At 41.7% G+C, this 26,187-nt stretch overlaps 1 protein-coding gene across 3 annotated transcripts in view; it reads right to left on the reverse strand.

Moving 5' to 3' along the window:
• Positions 1 to 26,187, reverse strand: part of mthfsd (methenyltetrahydrofolate synthetase domain containing) — a 65,765-nt gene that overhangs the window by 34,043 nt on the left and 5,535 nt on the right. The window contains exons 3-4 of one of the 3 annotated variants that reach the window (XM_072595915.1): positions 13,203 to 13,316; positions 2,355 to 2,468 (exon numbers count right to left, since the gene is read on the reverse strand). In XM_072595915.1, coding sequence (XP_072452016.1) covers positions 2,355 to 2,468; positions 13,203 to 13,316 — 228 coding nt within the window. Of the gene's footprint in view, positions 1 to 2,354; positions 2,469 to 13,058; positions 13,173 to 13,202; positions 13,317 to 26,187 lie in introns of all 3 variants that reach the window. The other 2 variants (XM_072595914.1, XM_072595916.1) reach the window with 2 other exon arrangements.

Raw genomic sequence — 26,187 nt, forward strand, 5'->3', positions numbered from 1 at the left:
GGGGGTTTGGAAAGAGAGAGGAACTGACAGGTAGCTAATGCCCATGAGTTCTAGATTACAAATGTTTTCACAAAGAGTTAACCTTTTCTACTGGAATCTAGGCATATAGTCACTGGCATTATTATACCAAAACATGAGACTGTATAACTGAATCTAATCATTTGTTGTGGAGTTTTTCAATGACTCCTTCATCAGTAATTCATTATATTAAAAAGAAGTTCTTTGTTGGATCTAAAGAGTTTTGGGATATCCCAAATCAGTGAAAGATGCTGTACAGATAATGAATACAGAACATCTGTTTCATGTCCTTTGTACAAATGCAAGATTTTGTACCTTGTTCTTTATTATGAGAGCTTGGACAGGAACATCCATACCAACAGCTTCATACTGAACTTTCTTTTGTTTATTTGCTTTTTTATTAACCATGATAGTGCGGAATGGAAAAAAAACTGGTCACCAGCATTCTAGAATGTATAGACATTCACAGCAGCACATCAAGATGGAGATGGCTCAAGTGCAAAAGTTGCTCTACATTCTCAGTGCACCTGTTTGCATGTAAATGTGTAACCGAATAAAAAAATGTGCCAAAGGTTGAACATTTAACTGAAGTGAATGAAAACTATTTCAGTAACCTTCCTCATATTTGTAAAATGCTTTGTCCAAACATTTCAACAAAGTTACCCCTGTTTACAAGTTCCTCAAATTAACAGTCCTCTCAATCAGGGAAATTAAAAAAAAGAACTTAAATATTAACTTCTTGTCAGCTTGCTTTAAACAAAAAGATCACAGTTTCATTGAGCACACTGAGCCAGCACAAGGAGCTAACCTTTTCTAATGGAACCCTTGTCATACAGTCACCAGCATCATTATACTAAAACATGTGACCGTGTTACTGAATCTAATCATTTGCTGTGGATTCTCTGCACGTTTTTTCCATGTCCCCTTCTCAGTTAATTCATTTACAGTTCACATCCTGTCACAGTGGCAATTTTAAGTGGCTGGTGACCCTGTTAATGCCAGACCTATCATTACCTCTTAACTTCTTCCTCTGTTAAAGGCTTTTGTGTCCTCTCATTTATTCTCTACCAGATCTTGAATCAATGTAACTGTTGCTCCAGTTTGTGACCTGTTCCAGATCACTTGAGCTGCCAAAGTTTAACTAGCTGTTAATATTTGGAGGCCCGAACTAATTGCCATTTCCAAGCTGCAGTAATCAGTACACTGGAAAGAACACAAGGTGGTGATCTACTACCAGCATTCTCCTCAGCGGCTGACAAGGAGAATTATTTCCAGCAGCCAATAGGCAACCTTTACAGAGTTTACCGGCCATGAAAAGTCTTTTGAATTGGGTCATCATAACATAGCATGCATTTATCAAATGAAGACATCTAATAAAAATAAAAAGTTTCAAAAAACTGAACAGGCTGACCAGAGTTTTCAGGAAGCCTTGGCTTTTGCAACAATTTGGTCATGTTTACCTAAAGTTCACAATGTTGATCGCATCCTTAGATATTGTGACAAAAATCAATACATTTGTTACTGTATTTTGTTTAGAATCCTTCAGGTAAGTGCTATTTGTAGGTTTCCTCTAGGCAAAGAAAATATATGTACTTTGCAATTTTCCAGCATGTGCGATTACTAAGTTATTCACTGAATTGAGTAACTTGTGTAGACTTCATCTGAACAGCTAGTTTTGAAACCCAATCAACGCTTCCTTAATCTAGGGATTAAATGGGCTACTTGCTGCCTCTACATTTTTTAGTCAGGGCAAACAAGGCTTTTCATTGTCCCTGAAATCTTTACTGTAAAATTGCGACACCTAAGCATCAAGTCATGACAATACACCATCACAGATGTGTGTGTAGAGATGTTGTTGGTGAATGTAGAAATATTGTGGGGGTTCCTGGGGGATACCATGGCACACGAAATCGCTTGTCCTGTTTAGAATCTAGCAGAGAGTTGCTTAAAACGTGGTAAGGAGCAGTTGTTGTTTTATAAAATTGAAAGACTCTGAAGTATTAATCCACCCACTGTGATTCTACGAACACATATGGATTTGTGGAGAGAACAGTTTTGGAACTTGAAGGAGTAAGACCTAACATCCAGGTCCTCCTTCTGTCTTTTGAAACAATGTTGATGTAACCTGTAACGACTTGACAATGAGCCATTAGGGAGTTCCTATTCAATACAAGAACATTTTTTCATTAGAACAGTGAGTGGTTTCCTTCTACCACAAGCTGACCCTGTCGATGGTTGCACTGAAAGAAGATGGTGGCAGCAAACCTACAATATGATGAGGTGAGGTGCAGCCTCCATTTAGCCGCACATACAGCATTTGCTGCTGATGTACCCACCTGAGCAGTAGAACACACACGTACCACCTCCTTCGAGGCCTCAGGGGGTGGGATGATTTTGTTGAACAGTCCAGTCCTGAGCCGAGGAGTTGGAACCAACAATGTCTTTCTGGCCTAAAGTAGGAAATGGTATATAAGTTATATTCTGATGACATCTTGTTACATCGCTGTATGAAGAGTACTGCACCCACAAAGTGCAAAGTACCTTGGCACTATGCTGTAAACTCGGACTGCATTCGCGGGACATCCCACTACTCTGTTTAACTCATCTTGCAAATATCTTTCATAACAACTTTGGAGGCTCCTTTCTATACAGATATTCACTGAAGGGAGCATAACAATAGTTTTTGCTTTGATTACTGTACTTCTCCTGCTGAATGCATGCACTTGTACTGTACAGTACCCCAGAGATGTACAACATGTAAACAGACCTTTCAGTCCAACTCATCCATGCCGACCAGATATCCTAACCTAACTTAGTCCCATTTGCCAGTAACTTTCTTTATTTTTGTTTTCCCAGCACCCATGTTGTGTGTGTGCAGGTGTGAGACAGAGTGAAAGGCACAAGGTGCACAAATCTTTATTCAAATTTCCACCACCAGGAAGGAAACACCCGATTGGCCAGTGACAAGCAGTGCCCTTCACATCAAAGGGCAATGTTGTGTGATCAAACAGTGAAGGGGAGTGCAGGGATTAAATCAAAATAGAGTTGGAGGGGGAAATAATGCGCTCCACTCCCTGCGGCGCCCACCTCTCCCTGAACAACTCCAGGGTGTTGGTGGACACCACATGCTCCTTTTCCAGAGACACCCGGGCTCTAAGTAACCTTCTTTATTTAATCAAATGGCAGTTGCTAATTTATTGGCCTAATTAGTATATGTCAGTGAGTCATTTAACCATCAATGGAGTACGCTGAACTTCCCCTTGCCCAAGATTCAGATTTACCTTCCAGAAAGGGTCGTTGGACAGTGATCAGAAGAAATATGTGCAGAACTGAATGCAAGAGGTCTTATTTGCCCATTTTAAAAGGCTCAGCTGTCTAATATTGTGTTAAAAAGGAAACTGCTACTTATCAGTTTTTTTAAAAAAGTGCAGAAACAAAGTAGTTATGAATATGGACTAAACTCAAAGAATAATCCATGTTAATCACTCAAAATTACATCCAAATGTTTACCTCAATGTTACTATTTATTTAGACATCAATGTCCTGAAGCTTGTCGCTCCAATGGACAGAAATAACAGGTTACAAGTCAGCTGTGGGTCAGTTTGCCATTACTTCGAAACGCATGTTTGTATTTGAAGCTTCTCTCATAGAGATCTCTTCCAACAGAAAACCGTCAGCAAAACTGACAGGTTTCCTAAGAAAGAAAGCAAGATAAATTGGGGATTATGAGAAGCCTTCGATCAGCTTCTCATTCCACTATTTCTCATGGTTGAAGGATGCAAGTCTCATACCTCCACTATTTTACTTGTCAGAAAATTGCAGCCAGCTGTGCATGTGTCTCTGATTTGGAGAAACAATGGTAACCATATTCTTTAAGTATGTGTTTGTATATTTGTTCATTTGTGCCTAGGATTGTAGATCTGTATGTGGATAAACTACTGAGAGTGTGACTGTGTGTGTGCATGCTTGTGCAACTGTGGCATTCTGAGTCACTGAGTGTGTTGGTGTGTGCAGAAGCAACTGTAGTTGAGAGTCCATTAAGAGGAAATACAAATCCAAACAAGGCAAAATACGGAAGCGACTAAACAGTACAGTACTGGATCCTCACTGTGTGTCACAGAAAGGGTAGGTGTGTGAGATACTCAGGTTGCAACATGGTCCGTCCACTGTTTAAGCTTGGTCTTCTCCTGACTCTTGAAACCATTGTGGAAGCTTTTTCACCAGTTTAGATGGGTCTGAAGCCTGAGATTCCAAGTGTTAGGTTGGGATGTTACATTTTTTGAGTTAGCTGTGAGAACACCCCAAAAACATTTCGGTTGATCTCTGGTCAACACTTGTTACGATGAAGCTCAGGGTAGAGAGCTCATTTTAGAAGTCTCACATTAGGAACGTGGATGAGACAGCTCATCCAGTTCAGTTGATTGACCATGAACAGTGCCTCAATAATGGGGATACTGGCTTGAGAGAGGACTCTGCAATTGGAATGCCTATGTAGCTAGTGGACTTGCAGGATTTTGTGAAGGCAACACTAGCAATATTTCTCAAGAGAGCTAGGGAAGTGATTGTTGGGCCTCTGACTGAGATATCTGAATCTTCGATAGTCACAGGTGAGGTGCTGGAAGACTGGAGGTTGGCTAACGTGGTGCCACTGTTTAAGAAGGGCGGTAAAGACAAGCCAGGGAACTATAGACCAGTGAGCCTGACGTTGGTGGAGGGCAAGTTATTGGAGGGAATCCTGAGGGGCCGGATGTACGTGTATTTGGAAAGGCAAGGACTGATTAGGGATAGGCTTTGTGCGTGGGAAATCATGTCTCACAAATAACTCTATCTGAGGCATCCACTCTACATTGCTAATGTCTCAGGTTACTGCAGTAAGGGCTGGTAATACATCTACACTGCAGACCATGAGCTTGCTGCAGGATTTGAAGTCCAAGGCCTTTATGCCTTTCTTCATCAGACAGCTGAAGGCAGTGCTGGCACGAGGCACTGAGTTCATCCTCAATAATAAAATGCGACATCACTCTACCTTTGGACGAAAAATTTAAGTTTAGAAAACTAAGTAATACACAAAAGTACATACTTATTTAAAAAGGGATGAAGCAAGACTGAAAGGATTCAGATGCATCACGCTATATGCGACTTGTTCTTCAAGAAGCAACGGGAAACATCACTGGCAAACCATTAACACATTTAGAGCTGGGCTGAGAAATTGCAGATGGAGTTCAACCTGGATAAATGCAAAGTGATGCCTTTTGGAAGGTCAACCTTGAACGCTGAATATAGGATTAAAGACAGGATTCTTGGCAGTGTGGAGGAACAGAGGGATCTAGGTGTGTAAGTACATAGATCCTTCAAAGTTGCCACACAAGTGGATAGGGTTGTTAAGAAAGCATATGGTGTTTTGGCTTTCATTAACAGGGGGATTGAGTTTAAGAGCCGCGAGATTTTGCTACAGCTCTACAAGTCCCTAGTGAGACCACACTTGGAATACTGTGTCCAGTTCTGGCCGCCCCACTATAGGAAAGATACAGAAGCTTTGGAGAGGGTGCAAAGAAGGTTTACCAGGATGCTGCCTGGACTGGAGGGTCTGCCTTATGAAGAAAGGGGGGATTAGAGTGGTGCTGGAAATGCACAGCAGTTCAGGCAGCATCCGAGGAGCAGGGAAATCGATGTTTCGGGCAAAAGCCCTTCATCAGGAAATACAGACAGAGTGCCTGAAGGGTGGAGAGATCAGGTTGAATAAGCTTGGACTTTTCTCTCTGGAGAGAAGGAGGAAGAGAGGAGACCTGATCGAGGTGTATAAAATAATGAGTGGAATAGATAAAGTCAATAGCCAGAGATTTTTCCCCAGGGCAGGATTGACTAATACTAGAAGTCATAGTTTGAAGATATTAGGAGGAAGGTATAAAGGATTTGTCAGAGGTAGGTTCTTTATGCAGAGAGTTGTGGATGCTTGGATGCGTTGCCAGCAGTGGTGGTGGAAGCAGAGTCATTGGGGTCATTAAGCGACTGCTGGACATGCACACGGATAGCAGTGAGTTGAGGGGTGCCTATGTTAAGTTACTATATTTGACATTAGGATTAAATCTTGGCACAACATCATGGGCCAAAGGGCCTGTTCTGTGCTGTACTTTTCTATGTTCTATGTTCTAGTTTACAAGTCAATGAGCATTGAGATCAAACCACGCATATGATTACTCTGAAGGAGAGGAAGCTTCAGGAGGGTTCAAAGTTTGGTACTGACTGGTAACATCACAACCAAGATTATTTTCAACAATCTTTAATGTCTTACAAGCTACAGGCAACATAAATCAACAACACTGTGTTACCATGATGCATGAAAATGCTCTCCACTGCACTTTCACCATTGAACTACATGGTTGGAATGACTACTGCATCACAGGGAACGAGGTTGTTTAAGACACATGATGCACAGATTTTACTTTAGTGGAGAAATTTCAAATTATTGCACTTGGTAACAAAGGCTTTATAACATTCTCAGGCTTTTTTGATTTACTGGAGAAGCCTCTTTGATAATGCCACTTTTGATTAGATGTTTTACTGTCACTTGCATGGAGGTACATTGAAAAATTTGGTCTTATGTGCTTTACAGACAGATCATCATGTACAAGTGCATCAGGGTAACAGAACAGTGTGCAGGGGACAATGTTACAGCTGCCCAGAAGACTGACACTTTCATCTTTTGGCAGAATTTTCACCACCATAAGGCATCTGTTGAGAAGGGAGCTGGGGAAAATACACTCTGCTAGCTCAGGATTATTTTCCCTAATGTGCTTGGAGTTGTAAGGGCTACCTACTGAAGCCAGTTGTCAGACACTGCCTGGAAGTTTCAATTCATCTCTAGGCATTCCAAGGAGTCAGGAAGCAGTCTGGCTACTTGGCAGTAGACCAGAGAACTATTGCTCTAGGCTGGCTTCGAAGTACTCCCTCCTTGCCTGCCTCACTAGAGCTGCAGCCACAGGCCGTTCCTAAAGAGTGGACTGAAAACTTTGGCTACCTTTTACCTTACGAGTTGCTGGTAGCATATCAGTAACCTGCAAACATAAGGTGCCGTTCTATCAGAGCTAGAGAGCCTTCTATTTGATCTCCTGGCTTTGACAGTCTGCCTGCTGTCCTTAATTTGACATCAAGTATGTCATCTGCCCACCAACTGGCAAATCCACAAAAAATCAGTGTCGGGTGACTGTTTTAGACGTGGTGTATGTTACGATCCCCACTTGTTCCCAGTTACACGTTTCTAAACCAAACTTTGCCCTTTTGGGTCTGTGATTTATGGGAAAAGGGAGATGAGAAATAAAGAAAAATGATTAGCTTGAAAACGTTTTGTATAATTCTTTCAGTGCCATATCATTCCATTGTAAACAATCAAGTGGTCTTGTAACTGGCAACAAGCACAAAAACCCAAGTCATTCCTGTTGTGCCAGGATTGGTGTATTTCATAGAATCCATGTCAGCACCAGGGACAGCTAGTTTTGAGGACAGAGGAAACAAGAAAACTCCTCTATTATTCTAGTCTTTCCTAACTACATGTTTCTTAATGGGCCAGCTATCTCTGGCATCTGAGTCATCCACCTCAGTTACTAGTGCAGCTCTCCAGTTGGTTGGCAAAGTTATGATACAGCCAAGTGCAATGCCAGCAACTTTCTTTATCTCCCTTATCATAACCATGGAATTAGGCAGACATCAATTTCCTATTGTAGTAATATCACTGAGCTCTGGAAATTGGTAGATTATGGACTGAGTTCACAAACAATCCTACCACCCATTACTCTAATTCGCTACTTAATGCTGTTCAAGTCCCTGCTATAGGGAAGATGTTGTGAAACTTGAAATGGTGCATAAAAGATTTTAAAGGATATTGCCAGGATTAGAGGGTTTGAGCTATCAGGAGAGGCTGAATAGGCTGGGGCTGCTTTCCCTGGAGTGTTGGAGGGGTGACATTATAAATGTTTGTAAAATCATGAGGGGCATGGATAGGGTGAACAGCCAAATTCTTTTATCCAAGGTAGGAAAGTCCAAAACTAGAGAGCATGGGTTTAAGGTGAGAGGGGAAAGACTTCAAGGGACCCAAGGGGAACATTTTCAGGCAGAGGATGGTGGAATTAACTGCTAGAGAAAGTGGTGGATGTTGGTACAATTGCAACATTTAAAAGGCATCTGAATGGGTACATAAATATTAAATATTGAAAGGGATATGTGCCAACTGATGGCAAATGCGACCAGATTAACTTAGGATATCTAGTCAGCATGGACGAATTAGGCTGAAGGGTCTGTTTCCGTGCTGTACAACACAATGGCTCTATGAGTGCATTTTGCTATTCTAGAATCCTTGTTTTTGTTTTCATGGCCAATAGACAATAGGTGCAGGAGTAGGCCATTCTGCCCTTCGAGCCTGCACCACCATTCAATATGATCATGGCTGATCATCCTTAATCAGTATCCTGTTCCTGCCTTATCTCCATAATCCTTGATTCCACTATCCTTGAGAGCTCCATCCAACTCTTTCTTAAGTGAATCCAGAGACTGGGCCTCCACTGCCCTCTGGGGCAGAGCATTCCACATAGCCTCCACTCTCTGGGTGAAGAAGTTTCTCCTCATCTCTGTCCTAAATGGTCTACCCCGTATTTTTAAGCTGTGTCCTCTGGTTCGGCACTCACCCATCAGCGGAAACATGGCCACTTTGGCTCTATTAGCATTTTACAGATTTTCAGAGTGCTATGGATAGTTCAGAGATGAGGTGGTTACTACATTACGCTGAAGCAAATCTGTGATCATGAACTCAGGTCTTTTAGCGTAGCCAACTCTGACAAGTAGAACCAAATGGTAAGCAACCATGAGGAAGTAGCAACTGGGATCGGTATGCCCTTCGGAAAGGACAATGTGGGATGAAAGCAACTCACCATTGTGCAGTGTCAGCTGCGATTCAGTTGGCAGCAGTCTCTGCTCTGTGCAAGGAGGTTGCGGGTTCAAGTTCCACTCCAACAACTTAGACCATAAGACCATAAGACATAGCAGTGGAAGTAAGGCCATTCGGCCCATCGAGTCCACTCCGCCATTCAATCATGGCTGATGGGCATTTCAACTCCGCTAACCCGCATTCTCCCCGTAGCCCTTAATTCCTCGAGACAACAAGAATCTATCAATCTCTGCCTTGAACACAAACTTGAGCACAAAAAGCTAGGCTAATACTCCAGTGCAGAACTAAGGGGGCGCGCACAGTTTATGATGCTGTATTTTGGACGAGACATGAAGTCAACAATCTGTCTTGTCCATCAGTTGGATGTGAACAATCCCATGGCACTACTTTAACATACAGAGCAGAAGATCTCCCCAGTTCTTGCACTCAATCATCATCCCTAAAATTTGGCTCTTAACAAATTACTCATTGTGAGAGCTCATTGTACAGAAAGTGGATGCTGCATTTTGTATATTACACTGCGATTAAAAATAAAAATGTTAAAAATAAAAGTTACTGGCTGTAAAAAATGCTTTAGGACACCCTAAAACCATTTTAAAAATGCACAATATTAATGCAAGTCTTTCTTTTATCAATATATATCGACTGAGTTTGCTGTATTTCTTGCCCAGTAGTCTTAACAACATAATAGGTGTTTGCAATTAGTAAAACAGAGAATATCAAAAGTGGTGAATTTTTGGGTCACCTGTACAATTCTTCCTTCCAAACCATACAGAAAGAAAGTATCAACACGATCAAACTGATCCACAGTAAACTGGCAATTAACACCAGTGTTGCGATATCAGTGGTCTACTATATAAGTGGTGGAGATGTCACAACACTGATAAGTAATTTTAGTACAGAATTATTTCCAGATCATCACCATTCTGTGCACTTTACTATCCACAATACACAAAAATAAAGCATTTTGCATTCAGTGTGTGTTGTGTTCCCCAGAGTAATATTCAATATCCTATCAATACCATTGTTAAGAGGACAGATTTTGCTCCTCAACTTGTAACTCACCTTTAAAATTACTTAGCAGCTTTAAACGCTCTAATTAATTTCTGTAATACCAACACCATATTTATTGAAGATACGGACTGCATATTAACAAACTCCCCATTATAATTGAGCACAATAAATTTTGCATCTGAACTGCTTCCACTTCTTTGGTTCACATGCGTTACTCCTCTTAGATTTAATAATTAAACATATTCAACATCATATTTGTCTAAACATCTAAAAGGTATGAGTTTTGATATATTAAAGGCACAGCGCAACATTCTTTGGAAGATTAACTAAGTATGTTCAGTTTATACCAATGGAACTCCTCCCCAGGAAAATCATCTAAGCCTATAAATTTATACAACATACTGTATGTGTGACATGTATCAGACAACCTACGGTCAACTATCCTATTGCAACTGGTGTACTGAGAAGTGGTCCCCTGCATTATACCCATATGTTTACTCCAGAGAGATCTTGGCACTGGGACAGCCTGGATGAGTGCCCAAGGACAAAGTAAAAATACTCCTCAAACAACGTGGAGGAGTAAAACAGGGCTGAAAGCAGCTAGCTTGGGTTCTCCTTAAGTTCACGTTGAAACACTTCCCCTGCCTTAGCCCATTTTATTATGGGGTCAAATAACCAAGTATCCAGTCTGGCAGCAGTCAAATTGTTGACTGCAATTAATTACAGTATATGACCTCCCAAGTTGTAAGACTTTCAATGTGTCCTTCTTCAACTGTGAAAGCACAGAGTAGCCAGTTGCTATCTTTTCACATCAATTAAGCGTTTAATATACTTTAGAGAGGAAAAGCTTCACCTGATATTTTATTAAAATGCCTGAACATGAAAATAAAATGTTATTCGCTTGGTAATGAGCCAGCTGGATGGATTTCAAAGGAAGAGGGAAATTTGCAATTGACAACATATCACAAAAAGACCTCAAAAGTGTTATATACAATAAATGACTTTTAGTAAGTAGTGGCCACAAAATTTGTCTCCACCGTGCTTTCTGCACTATGAGAAACTGGTAGGGAAGAACTTCAGCACAGAGCTAACATTTTTTTTCAGAATGGCAGAGTGGGTGTTCCAAATAAAGTGTGTACAGATCATGATGTCAGTTGTCCTGTAACACCAAGTTGATGCCCCATCAGTCATTATCTGTCTCACCCCTCTAGTTAGGAGACACTTTTAAATGTGCAGAGCTGAACATGTGCCAGATGCATGAAGGACCCCTGCTGTCAGCACTATTTTAAGGAATTGTGCCGCACAACCCAAAGCTGAGTTGCTTGTGACTACTTAGTTGCTGTTCCACAATTTCTGAAAATCCTGAAAAATCTGTGCAAAGTTGATCATATTAGCTGTCAGTAGTGCTGGATGATGTGAAGGAGTTCCAAACTTCTGAAAAATCCCTAAATACATTACTTGCTCTCAGTCATGGAAACTACTGTCACAATCCCCTTTGTGCAGGGATCCCCCTTGTGTTAGAGATATCAGAGAGAGAAAAAACAGAGTACAGAAGTCACTTACAGCAGGAGGAGGAGGAAGGCTGTAAGTGGGAAGCCTTACCTGACCAGGGTTTTCAGACAGCACTTCTTTCAACTGTTGCTAAACCAGGAAAAATGCATTCGTGAGCTGTATTTCACATGACTACGCCACATCGTACAGTCTCAGAGCAGGGCAAAGCCAGTATTGCAAAACCTATCAAGGTGATGGTTAACACTGGACTTTTGCTCTAGTGGATTCCCCCAGGGTGGAGCAAATGATATTGGAAACATTTTGCACTTTGTTCTCCCTGTAAAAGGGGTCTCTGATTTCATGGATTTTGCACTAAATAGAAAAAGGAGAAATACCGGTTATCTTGGTAGCTACTATTAAGCTTTTAACCTCCCATGGTGGAATGCAGGAAATATTAACACATGTTGCTTTAATCTATGAATAACACAGGTTTCACAGTCCTCCGTGGGGTCTTCAACATCCTTGGACATCTCCGGCCACTATAACACTGACCAAAATCTGGCTCGGTGCAATTTCTCCAGACCGTCTTTATGAAGTGAAGCTGGAATGACCAGGTATTTGTCTCACATCCATAATCACCCCTAGTCGTAAAATGCTATGAATTCTTAAAGTATGTTTACGATCAACCAGTTGACCTTTTCGTATGGCTAGCCTTTGACACACTGATTTTCCTGGTCCCTCTTCTGTGCCTGTTATATTTGGTTCAGCTGACAATGACTTGCTGGTCATTGTTGTTGTGGACTGAGTACACAATGCAATCTCATGAACCAGCTCAATATCATACCTCGAAAGGATGTTGATTGTTGCTCAGGATCTGGATCAAAAGAAGCCATCACAGGGAATAATGAATATCTGCCCCCAAATGACAGGTAATCACGGAGGGCAACTGCCCCAGCAAAGATTTTCAGTCAATAGGAGCGCTTTGTGAATCAATACAAAACAAACAGATGGTCAATCCATCAAGGCAACTTGAAGATACGTTCTGGGCCAGAAATGGAAATGCACCCTCAAATGTTATTCTTTCTTAATAAAATAATGATCATCAATCTCCATGTTTGCTAAATGCTTAACAATGAAAAATTCTTAAATTTGCAAAATAACTTTATCATCAATAAACCCTTTTTAAACCCTTTTTAAATCACTCATCCACAGTTCATCACATTTCATTTTCATGACACTATATTTATTTGACAAAAGATCAATTTACAATGACATTTCAGTTCCACTAAAAGCCATTTCTAAACCTAGAAAAAAATAGGTTAAAAAAAAGAAAGTCTTTCAGAATTCACCTCATTGCAGAAAAAGTACGAGAAGAAGATAGCATTGAAGAGTGGTATCCACAACTATTGCTATTATTTTATTGAAACTGCTTAGCATCCATGGATATTCACGGTGAAAATATGCACGTGGTAGCAATTACGAATGAAAATCTTTATAAATAATTGTCTGGCTGCCTGAACTAAACAAAGCTTCTTGATTCAGGAGGTTTAATTTAAAACTGCTGTGTTTAAGTGCTTGGCTTCAAATGACTTATTACCTGGAGCGTAGCTAAACGGACTCCTTCTAGTGGTTTGTCAGGATCCACCTTCACCTCTCTGGTCTTCATAAAACTATCTAAGTTCTTGATTCTATTACAGGCATCATATGCACCCTGCAATGACAATAAGAAGCAAAGACTTACTTCCAGTGTGAGCAAACGGACATTTTCCTGTGGTTTGTCGGGATTTACTTTGATGATCCTTGCATTTTTGAACTCTTGCAAATTTGGCAAATTTTTTGCAGCCTGGGCAGCTCCCTGTTTCCAGAAGATGTGACGAATTACAATTAAAAACAACCACCGGAAACATGCACGGTTTATTATATCTTTATTTCCCCCACATTTTAAACTCTTCGCCCTCCCTTGCATTGCATTAACCTTTTTACCCACATAAATCTCCTTTCCAAGCACATCCTAAAAAATCTAGATTACACAAGGGGTTAGGTTTCACTGCGGTATTTTGAACACTGAGAATAGAGTAATAAAACTGGAGCACCCACACACTTCTTTTTTTTTAAACTTGCAGTCAGTAATACTTTTAGAACAAAAGTAGTTGAGAAAGCATTTTGTGCACTCTTGAAAACTGCATTGAGGGATCTGAAGAAAAATGTAAAAAGAACATGTTCCCTTCATACAAAATAAAACAGAGATGACTGGATGTCGCAATTAGTGCTAGTAACACTCAAATTGATTATGTCCAAGACCAGTTTACCCCAGTCCAGTCAAATGAGCGGAATGCCTCCACTGTGTCGACTGTAAAGGTCACACTGGACAGGGTCTTGTAGTGCAGAGGTTGCATCTCTACCCCTTGGTCAGAAACCCCTGGTTCAAGACCCAATCCAGCTCTTGTGGACCATGTATGGTGCATTTATAATGAGACCACACTGATTAACTATCAGAAATGAAACAGCGAACTGAAGATGCTGGAGATCTAAAACAAAAACAGAAAATGCTGGAGAAACTCTGCAGATCTGGCAGCATCTGTGGAGACAGAAAACAGAGTTAACATTTCAAGTCCAGTGAACAGTTCTGATGAAGGGTCACTGGATTTAAAACATTGACTCTGTTTCTCGCTCCACAGACGCTGCCAGACTTACGGAGTTTCTCCAGCACTTTCTGTTTTGGTTGATTATCAGCTGATGATGAATCCTGCTAATATTTCTGATGGCAGGCACGAAGAGTGGGTGACTTTCCTGATTAAATATCCTGCAGAAGGCAATGGCAAACTACTCCTGTACTTTTCCCATTACCATGGACCAAGTTAACGGGATGTCTGTGGCCTAACCTTTGGAAAGGAGAGCATCACAGAAAGAACCCACTTAGATTATATCAATTTAGACTTGATGGAAAGCACAAGGAAATGGTTCTCTTCAGCACAAAGCAGTGTCTCCAATCAAAAGGACAAATCAATAGCTGTTTTGAGGAACAAAAAACCACTACACTGGTGTTGTACAAGTATCAGCTGTGAAGCACCTAGTCCGGACAAAGCAGATCTGGCTTTTTGGGCCGAGGTACGTTACGTATGTGAGTTTTTGACGCTGGCATTTGATAACTGAGATAGCAAAGGTTTCATTTTTGTTACACTAAAATCACGAGGGCAAGCATAACTCATAACAAAAACAACAAAACTGATCTAAATTTTCTCATAGACTACATGTTACTACGTGCTGGAATACACAAATACATAAGAAAGTGAAACAGTTGATGGAGTTTAGTGATTGCTCAGTCAGTTTGTGCAAGAGTCTCCCTCCCTCTTTCTCTTGCTGCTTTTGTGCAGGACAAATGACCCTGACCCAGTGCTAAATGACCACACTGGGAACAAAACTTTCTAGTCGTAAGCACTGATACCCTTGCAAGTCCAAAATTGATTAAATGAAAACAAAGGTAACAGTGTGGCTAGAATAAGAGGCTGCCAACATGTACAGAGCCTGGCTCTGTATGGGCATAAGACAGACTACAAAGGCCAAGGGGATCAGCAGGTCTATCAGCACTCTCCCATATTCTATAACCAGCTGCGAGGGATATATTTAAATGTCTGCCCCTCAGATTTGATTGTGGTTGGTTAGGCGGTGTTAGCTTAACTTCTTGTTTTGCTTTCACCCACAGGTTGGTATCAAACCGATTGTGTAAAGAACAACAAACTTCAGTGATAACCAAAATCCCTGTTATGAAAACAATGATGCAAGCAGCTATGCTTGTGTTGAACTTATGGCAAAATGTTGACATAATGTTCTTAATACTGTGAATGTGAATTCCTTACAATTCTGTTCTAATCTTATGTAATATTGTAATCATGATTAAAGTTCTGTAAATGCAGCCCAACAATAAAAGTATCTATTGTGATTATCCACTAATTATTATTTAATTTCAATTGCTCTTCAATGGCTCTAAAATTTTCTAAAGTAGGTTGCTAATATTGAGAAGATGGGTGGAAAACATTGACTCATCTGGTTAAGTTTTTCCCACACTTACTTGAAGAGTTTATTGCCACCAACTGAGGTGCAGTTCAAATTCACATGCGTAAACTTTGGCATGGCCTCTTTTGAGGAAATAATGCAAAGCTAACTTCTGTCGAGTTTGACACGGCTACTTTGTCTGAGTAGATTCACAATCACGCTTCCCTCATCTGCGCATCACTGAGTCTGTAATGGTGCTTGCTGCATTAGTCCTAATGTCTCACCGACATTAACAAAAACCACTGTAGGAGACTGAAGAAACAAAATTTTGATGAAGATTATTGAATTTAGGGAAACATAGACTACAGTTTAATTTCTTCAATACTCATGTTTAAGCCTTTACATAAATTTGCTCACATCATGGAATCTCCTTTCCAGCATTTCATACAAGATAGACTGCTGCCATGTAATATATACAGACTGCACTTCCTTTAAACTTTTGGTGAGGAAAAAGTGTCAGCATTTTCTTCAGTCCCTTACTTCAGCTTTTGCAATGTCCTTTTTTGTCAGGCTCTGACAGCTACAGCATGAACAAATTTTCTTTGAAATTAATTCTCAGCATGTGGGTGTCACTGGGAGGGATGGCATTTATTGCCCATTCATACTTCCCTAGTGAGGGAGGAGCTGGGCCACCTTCTTGAACTGCTGAAGCTTTGTTATTCTTTGCAGCAGCTTGATAACATCAAGTGGCTTACTTGGCCATTTTGGAGGGCAGCTAAGAGTCAACTACATTAGTGCATAACTTTAGTGACAGATAGGTCAGACCGGCTAATGACAGCAGGTTACCTTCCCTAAAAGACATTAGTGAACCAGCTGAACATTTATAATTATCTAATAACTTCACTGTCACTTCGGTCTTCACTGATACCAGCTTTTAAAATTGCAAAATTTTCAACGGGATCCACTCTATCCTTACGAACAATATTGCGATCACACTTTGAGCATACAAATTAGCAGTAATAGTAGACTATTTGGCCCTTCGAGCCTGCTCAATAAAATCATTGCTAATCTGATTGCATTCTCAAATCCACATTCCCATCTATCCTCAATAACTTTTGACTCTAGTTGGTCAAGAAGGAATCTGCCTGAAAAGTATTCAATGACCCCCACCTCCACCACTCTCTAGAGAAGAGGGACACTCCTTATTTTTAAGCTGTATCCCATTTCTCTAATCTCTCCCACATGGGGAGAAGCCCTTAAAGCTACCTGTCAAATCCACATTGAATCTGTATCAATATGCTTGTCTCTCATACTTCTAAATCCCCAAGGACACAGACCTAATCAGTCTCACCTTTCCTTATCCCAGGTATCAGCGATGTGAACCTTCTCTACATGGCTACTAACACATTTACATTCTTAAATAAGGAGATCAAAATGGTACACAGTCTCCCAGATGTGATGTTGCCAACATTTTGTACAACTGCAGCAAAACGTGCCTATAATCAATATCTTATTTCTCTTCCTAATCCCTTGCTCTACTTGTACACTAAGCTCTTTGCGATTCATGTACCAGGATCCCCAGGTCCCTCTGTAATCTCAGAATTCTGCAATCTCTCTCCATTGAAATAATATGCTGCTTTTCTAACATGACTATCAAAGTGACCAAGTTCATTATTTCCCACATTTTTAAATTCACTCATGGGATGTGTGCTTCACTGGTAAGGCCAACATTTACTGCCCATCTCCAGTTGCTGACTCCTTTTGTTCTCTTCACAACTTACTTTCCTACCTAACTTGTTATGATCAGTAAATTCTATTCAGTCCCTTCATCAGTCATTTACATTAGTTGTAAATAACCAGGATTTCACCAGTGATCCCTGAGGCAAAACATAGGTCACACCCCAAAAGGAAATTTATGTCCACTTCCTATTAGCCAACCAATACTTTATCCATGCTAATCTGTCACCTCCTACTACACATGTGCTTATTTTGCATAGAAGCCTTTGATTTGACACTACTGAAGTCATCATCTTTGAAACCATCATCATGGATGTTTTACTGCACCCTCTACATATCATTCCTAAAATTAGGTGCCCATAGCTGGATGCAGAGCTTCGGATGAGACTAGTCCAGTGTTTTATACAGGTTTAACATAGTTCCCTATTGATGAAGTCCAGGATGCTGAATGCTTCACTGACTGCTCTCTCAACTTGTCCTGCTACCTTCAACGATTGATGCACATGTACACCAAAGTCCATTTGCTCCAACATCTTGTTTGAATTGTACCCTTTATTTTATTGCAATTGTATAGACTTACTGACCAACTCAGTTGGCTGGACTGTTGGCTTGCAGAGCAGTGTGATGCTAACAGCGCTGGTTCAATTCCCATCACCGGTTTGTCATTAACATGAAGGACTCTCCTTCTCAAACTCTTCGCTCGCTTGAGGTCTGTTAAATCACCACCAGTCGCTTCTCTCTTTCTCATGAGAGAGCAGCCCCTATGGTCTGATAAGACTATGGTGACACAACAACAGACCAAAGTGAATCACTTCAGATATCTCCACTTTACATTTCTTTACATGTGGGCGGCACGGTGGCACAGTGGTTAGCACTACTGCCTCACAGCGCCAGAGACCCGGGTTCAATACCCGCCTCAGGCGACTGTGTGGAGTTTGCACGTCCTCCCCATGTCTGCGTGGGTTTCCTCCGGGTGCTCCGGTTTCCTCCCACAGTCCAAAGATGTGCAGGTCAGGTGAATTGGCCATGCTAAATTGCCCGTAGTGTTAGGTGAAGGGGTAAATGTAGGGGTATGGGTGGTTTGCGCTTCGGCGGGGCGGTGTGGACTTGTTGGGCCGAAGGGCCTGTTTCCACACTGTAAGTAATCTAATTTCTTCTACCAAATTGACTTGACGGAGGGTGGTTGTGAGGGTTTGTTTCTCAGACTGGAGGCCCATGACTAGCCACGTTCCACAGTGGTCGGCACTGGGTCCACGGTCATTTGTCATTTATGTAAACAAGTTGGATGAGAATTTAGGAGGCATAGTTAGTAAGTTTGCAGATGACACCAAAATCTAAGATTACACAGCAATCTTGATCAATCGAGTCATTAGGCTGAGGGGCGGCAGATGGAACAATACAGCATAGGAACAGGCCCTTCTGCACTCCAAGACTGTGCTAACACATTTTGCCCTTCCGTACTAAAACTGTCTTCACTTCCAGGATTGTCCAGTTGTTATTTGAAAGCTGCTATTATAAATGCTTCTACCACCTCCTCTGGCAGCGTGTTCTAAACACCCACCACCCTTTGTGTGAAAAACTTGCTTCGCACATCTATTTAAAGTCCAACCCCCGACCCTGAACCTGTGTCCCCTAATTATTCACCCCTCTGCCCTGGGAAAAGCCTCATACTTTCCACTCTATCAATGCCAATCAGAATTTTCTAAACTTCTGTCAGGTCATCCCTCAACCTTCTGCATTCTGCTGAAAACAAATCTAGTCTACCCAACCTTTCCTCATAGCTGAAATCCCCCATACCATGCAATATACTGGTAAACCTTTTCTGTACCCTCTCCAAGCATCCACATCCTTCTTGTAGTATGTTGACCAAAACAGTACGCAATATACCAAGTGTGGCCTAAATAAAGTTCTGTAGAGCTGCAGATTAATTTGTCTATCGTTATACTCAATGCCCCTTCCAATGAAGGCAAGTATGCCATAGGCCCTTTTTACTAACTAATATCAAACTGTGTTGTCACCTTTGGTGATCTATGGACCTGCACACACACATCTCTCTGCATATCAATACTCCTAAGGGTTGTGCCATTCACTGTATAATTTCCATTAGTACTTGAAATTCCAAAATGCATCATTTCACATTTATCTGGATTAAACTCATCTACTATTTTTCCACCCATGCCTTCACTGGTCTACAACCTTCTGTATCCTCTTGGCATCATCCTCATTATCCACAACTCTTATCAATCTTTGTATCATCTGCATACTTTCGAAATAGACCAGCTACATTTTCCTCCAAACCATTTATATAGACACGAAGAGTAGATAGGTAAAAACAATGACTGCAGATGCTGGAAACCAGAGTCTAGATTAGAGTGGTGCTGGAAAAGCACAGCAGTTCAGGCAGCTTCCGAGGAGCATAAAATCGGCGTTTTGGGCAAAAGCCCTTCATCAGGAATACAGCCTACATTCTAGACATGAAGAGTAGATGTCCCAGCACTGATCCCTGTGGAACACCATTACCCACAACCCTCCATTCTGAAAAGCATCCTTCCACCACTACCCTCTGTCTCCTATGACTAAGCCATTTCTGTATCCAACTTGCCAACTCACCCTGATACCATATGACTTCACCTTTTGTACCAGCCTCTCATGAGGGACCTTGTCAAAGGCTTTACTGAAGTCCATATAGACAGTGTCAACTACTTTTCCCTCATCAACCGTCTTCGTCACCTCCTCAAAAAACTCAATCAAGTGAGACAGGGCCTTGCCCCACACAAAACCATGCTGTCTATCACTAATAAGTCCATTTGTTTCTAAATATATATAGGTCTTGTCCCTGAGAATCTTTTCTAATAATTTCCCTACCACTGATGTGAGGCTCACAAGTCTGCAATTGCCAGAATTATCCTTGTTACCCTTCTTAAACAATGGAACATTAACAATTCTCCAGTCCTCTCGACCTCACCTGTGGCTAAAGAGGATACAAAAATGTCTGTCCACGCTCCAGCAATTTGTTGTCTTGCCTCTCTCAATATTCTGGAATAGATCCCATCAGGACCCAGGGACCTATCTATCTTAAACTTTTTATGACGGACAACATCTCTTCCTTTTTTATAGCAACTTGGCTTAGAAACTTGACACTCCTGCCCTGAGCTCATCCTCCATCAATTCTTTCTGTTTTGGTGTATACTGACACAAAGTATTCACTTAGGACCTCTAAGTATTCACCTACCTCTTCTGGCTCCATACATAGATTTCTTTGTCCTTAAGTGGGCCAACCCTTTCCCTGGCTACCCTCTTGCTTTTTATAGATGTATAAAAAGCCTTGGAATTCTCCTTAATATTGTTTGTGAATGACTTATCATGACCCCTTTCAGCCCTTCTAATTCCTTGTTTAAGTTCTTTCCTACTTTGCTTAAACTCTTCAAGGGCTTTGTCAGTTCCCATCCTCCTAATTCGTTTTGACCAAGGTCATATCATTCCTGGTCACCCAAGGTTCACGTAATGGGCCATACCTATCCTTCGTTCTCACAGGAACATGCCACTCCTGAACACTTATCAACAGCCATTTGAAATACTCCCAAATGTCCTATGTGGATTTACCCTCAAACAGCCACCTCCAAATCAACATCCTCCAGTTCCTGCCTAACACTGTTGAACTGCCGTAACTTAACACATTCACCTGATAACTGCTGTAATCCCTATCCAGGAGTATCTTAAAACTCTTGGTATTATGGTCACTCCTCCCAAAATGCTCCCTCACTGAAACTTCACTCACCTGGCTGGTTTGGATTAATTTAGATAAATACAAGGTATTGCATTTTGGTAAAATGAACAAGGGCAGGACTTATACAGTTAATGGTAGGGTGCTGAGTAACATTGTTGAACAGAGAGACATGGGGGGAAAAGGTACATAGTTCTTTAAACTCTGCATCAAAACGGGGTGGTTAAGCACACGACTTCATTGTTCAACCCGTGGAGTATAAGAGTTGGGGTATCATGTTGACGACATTGGTGAGGCTACCTTTGGAGTGCTGTTCTGGTCAAAAAGGATGGCACAGGGAAAACACATTGGGTCAGCCAGCATCGGCATTCTGGCAGGCAGGTTTTCTGCTGCAACACCGCTACATTTAAACTAAGTAGCGGGGGGGAGGGGACAAGCTGGATGTTTAAAAAGGAAATTGAAGGGGTAGTTAGAACAAGAGAAGTCAAGAAAGACAACTGTATCAAGGAGGCAGAAAACTGGAAAAGGCATCATGCTGTAAAGTTGAGTGAAATAAGGGTTGAGGGGAAGGGTGAGAGCAGTAACAAATTAAAAATTCTATATATGAATGCACGAAGCATTAGACACAAGATGGATGAGCTTGAGGCTCTTTTGGAAATTGGCAGATACGATATTGTGGGGATAACTGAGACGTGGCTTCATGGGGACAGGGCCTGGGAAATGAATATTCAAGGCTACACGTGCTATCGTAAGGATAGACTGACGGGCAGAGGGGGTGGGGTGGCCTTGTTGGTAAGGGAGGATATTCAGTCCCTTGCGCGGGCGGACCTAGAGTCAGGGGATGTAGAGTCAGTGTGGATAGAGCTTCGAAACACTAAGGGTAAAAAGACCCTCATGGGAGTCATCTACAGGCCCCCAAACAGTAGTCTGGATGTTGGAGGTAAGTTGAATCAGGAGTTGAAATTGGCCTGTCGCAAAGATGTTACTACAGTTGTTATGGGGGATTTTAACATGCAGGTAGACTGGGAGAATCAGGATGGTATCGGGCCTCAAGAAAGAGACTTTGTGGAGTGCCTCAGAGATGGATTTTTAGAGCAGCTGGTGCTGGAGCCGACCAGGGATAAGGCGATTCTGGTATTGTGTAACGAACCAGAATTTGTCAGTGACCTCGAAGTGAAGGAGCCATTGGGCAGTAGTGACCATAATACAATAAGCTTCAATCTGCAATTTGAGAGGGAGTGGGTACAATCTGAAGTGACAATATTTCAGTTGAATAAAGGGAAATATGGAGCTTTGAGGGAGCAACTGGCCAAAGTTCAATGGTTCAATACCTTAACAGGGAAGACCGTGGAGGAACAATGGCGGATATTTCTGTGTATAATGCAGAAGATGCAGGATCAGTTCATTCCTAAAAGGAAGAAAGATCCCAGGAGGAGACATGGGCGGCCGTGGCTGACGAGGGAAATAAAGAAACATATAAGGTTAAAAGAGAAAAAGTATAACTTAGCGAAGATAAGCGGGAAAACGGAAGACTGGGAAGCTTTTAAAGAACAGCAGAGGATTAGTAAGAAGGAAATATGCAGAGAAAAAATGAGGTACGAAGGTAAACTGGCCAAGAATATAAAGGAGGATAGTAAAAGCTTTTTTAGGTATGTCCAAGGCAAAAAAAATGGTTAGGACAAAAATTGGGCCCTTGAAGACAGAAGCAGGGGAATATATTACTGGGAACGAAGAAATGGCAGAGGAATTAAATGGGTACTTCAGATCTGTGTTCACTGGGGAAGACACAAGCAATCTCCCTGAGGTAACAGTGGCTGAAGGACCTGAACTGAAGGGAATTTCTATTTGCCAGGATTTGGTGTTGGAGAGACTGTTAGGTCTGAAGGTTGATAAGTCTCCGGGACCTGATGGCCTGCATCCCAGGGTACTGAAGGAGGTGGCTCGGGAAATCGTGGATGCGCTGGTGATTATTTTCCAGAGTTCAATAGAATCGGGGTCGGTTCCTGAGGATTGGAGGGCGGCTAATGTTGTGCCACTTTTTAAGAAGGGTGGGCGGGAGAAAGCAGGAAATTATAGACCAGTTAGTCTGACCTCAGTGGTGGGAAAGATGCTGGAGTCTATTATAAAGGATGAAATTACGGCACATCTGGATAATAGTAACAGGATAGGACAGAGTCAGCATGGATTTATGAAGGGGAAATCATGCTTGACTAATCTTCTGGAATTTTTTGAGGATGTAACTCGGAAGATGGACGAGGGAGATCCAGTGGATGTAGTGTACCTGGACTTTCAGAAAGCTTTTGATAAAGTCCCACACAAGAGGTTAGTGAGTAAAATTAGGGCGCACGGGATTGGGGGCAAAGTACTAGATTGGATAGAGAATTGGTTGGCTAATAGGAAACAAAGGGTAGTGATTAGCGGCTCCATTTCGAAATGGCAGGCAGTGACCAGTGGGGTACCGCAGGGATCCGTGCTGGGACTGCAGCTTTTTACAATATATGTAAATGATATAGAAGATGGTATCAGCAATAACATTAGCAAATTTGCTGATGACACAAAGCTAGGTGGTAGGGTGAAATGTGATGAGGATGTTAGGGGATTACAGGGTGACCTGGACAAGTTAGGTGAGTGGGCAGATGCATGACAGATGCAGTTTAATGTGGATAAATGTCTGGTTATCCACTTTGGTGGCAAGAACAGGAAGGCAGATTACTACCTCAATGGTATCAAATTAGATAAAGGGGCTGTTCAGAGAGATCTGGGTGCTCTTGTCTACCAGTCAATGAAGGCAAGCATGCAGGTACAGCAGGTCGTGAAGAAGGCTAATAGCATGCTGGCCTTCATAACAAGAGGGATTGAGTATAGAAGCAAAGAGGTGCTTCTGCAGCTGTACAGGGCCCTGGTGAGACCACACCTGGAGTACTGTGTACAGTTCTGGTCTCCAAATTTGAGGAAAGACATTCTGGCTATTAAGGGAGTGCAGCGTAGGTTCACGAGGTCAATTCCTGGAATGGCAGGATTGCCTTACACGGAAAGATTGAAGCGACTGGGCTTGTATACCCTTGAGTTTAGAAGACTGAGAGGGGATCTGATTGAAACGTATAGGATTATGAAAGGACTGGACACTCTGGCAGGAGGGAACATATTTCCGTTGATGGGGGAGTGCCGAACCAGAGGAGACAACTTAAAAATACGGGGTAGACCATTTAGGACAGAGATGAGGAGAAACTACTTCACCCAGAGAGTGGTGGCTGTGTGGAATGCTCTGCCCCAGAGGGCAGTGGAGGCCCAGTCTCTGGATTCATTTAAGAAAGAATTGGATAGAGCTCTTAAAGATAGTGGAGTCAAGGGGTATGGAGATAAGGCTGGAACAGGATACTGATTAGGAATGATCAGCCATGATCATATTGAATGGCGGTGCAGGCTCGAAGGGCAGAATGGCCTACTCCTGCATCTATTGTCTATTGTCTATTGTCTATCTGAGGAACAGGAGATTCGATGTTTTGGATATAAGCCCTTCATCAGGAAGATGGAGGGTGAAGGGGGATGAGAGATAAATAGGGAGTGGGGGTGGGGCTGGGGGAATGTAGGTGGGAAAGCAATAGGTGGATGCTGGTGGGGGATAATTGTGATAGGTCAGCAGGGTGGGTGGAACACATAGCTAGGAAGGAAGATGGACAGGTCGCTCTGCTACAGAAAGGACACTATTAATTGGAGAGGGTTCAGAAATGATTTACAAGGATGTTGCCAGGAATGGAGTGTTTGAGATATATGGAGAGGCTATTTAGGCTGGGACCTCTTTCCCTGGGATGTAGGAGGTTGAGGGGTGACATTACAGAGGTTTGTAAAATCATGAGGGGCATAGATAATGTGAACAGCAAGGGACTTTCCCATAAAGTGGAGTTCAAAACTAGGGGTCATTTTTTTAAGGTGGGAGGAGAAAGATTTAAAAAGGAGCTGAGGGGCAATGTTTTCACACAGACCGTGGTTCGTATGTTGAATGAGCTGCAAGCTGAAATGGTAAATGAAGGTACAGTTACAACTTTTAAAAAACATTTGGACAGGTACATGAATAGGAAGGGTTTAGAGTGATATCTACCAAACGCAGGCAAATGGGACCAAGTTTAGTTTTGGGAAACTTGGCTGGCGTGGAGGTGGACCAAAGGGTCTATTTCTGTGCTATATGACTTTACACCACTTGCTCACCCATTCCACCAGTTTATGATTTACCTGAAGTTCTACACAACACTCCTCATAGTTTACACTATCAAATTTCATATCATGCACATGTTTTGAAACTGTGCCCTGGCCTAAGTCATGAGTGTATATAAGGAAGGACAGTAGTCCTAACACTGACACCTGGGAAACTCCACAACAAACCTTCCTCCATTATGAAAAACAACAGTGCAAGTTTTCCTGTTGATTTTGTGTCCATATTGCTACTCTGTATTGTATTCCACAAACATTGACTTAGCTCACAAATCTGTTTTGTGACACATTATTAATGTCTTTCAGAAGTCATCTCATCATGTTATAAGCATTATCTCATTAAGCCTCTTAATACCCTCATCAATGTCTCAAGCAGGTTAATTAAACATGATTATCACTTAACTCTGTGCTGGTATTGCTTAATGACCCATAATTTGCCAAGTGACTACTTACGTTTTCTCAAATTATCGTTCAATATTCAATGGAGGGGACTGCGATCTTACTGTGGGCTGGAGAATGTGAGAAGCCAGCATCACCTCTTTTAGGGAAGGCACAAGATACTTAAGTGCCAGTTTGGCATTTAACAATAGTGTGGCAGGCTTGCCCTGGGGGAGAGCTCTTGTGGGCCCCTGTTTCCTGTTTGTTCATTCATTGGCTGTGGGAATCATTAGCTAGCTCTGCAATAATTGCCCATCTCTAATGGTCATTGAGAAGACAATGGTGAGCATTCTTGAAGATCCCTGTAATTTCACTCTCACTTCCTTCAGTATCCTTGACACATGTCATCTAGTCCTTTTTTTAAGAAATCAACTTTAACTAGACAGCCTATTCAACAAATCCTTATCAATTTTATTCCATCAAGCATCTGGCACTAAGCCATTAAGAAGACCTGACATCAAAATTAAACCAAACAGCATTATAATGATTTTGTAAATAACTATTATACAGAACAGTAGAATGGAGAGCACAGTGTTAAAAATAAAGCATAGAGCAGGGTTGGATAGCTTCAATTGGTCACAGTCGTAAATAAGTCATTGTTTAGATTATAAAAGTCAACTAAAAA

This window comes from Chiloscyllium punctatum, chromosome 26 (genome assembly GCF_047496795.1).
Source record: "Chiloscyllium punctatum isolate Juve2018m chromosome 26, sChiPun1.3, whole genome shotgun sequence".
Lineage (NCBI taxonomy): Eukaryota > Metazoa > Chordata > Chondrichthyes > Orectolobiformes > Hemiscylliidae > Chiloscyllium > Chiloscyllium punctatum.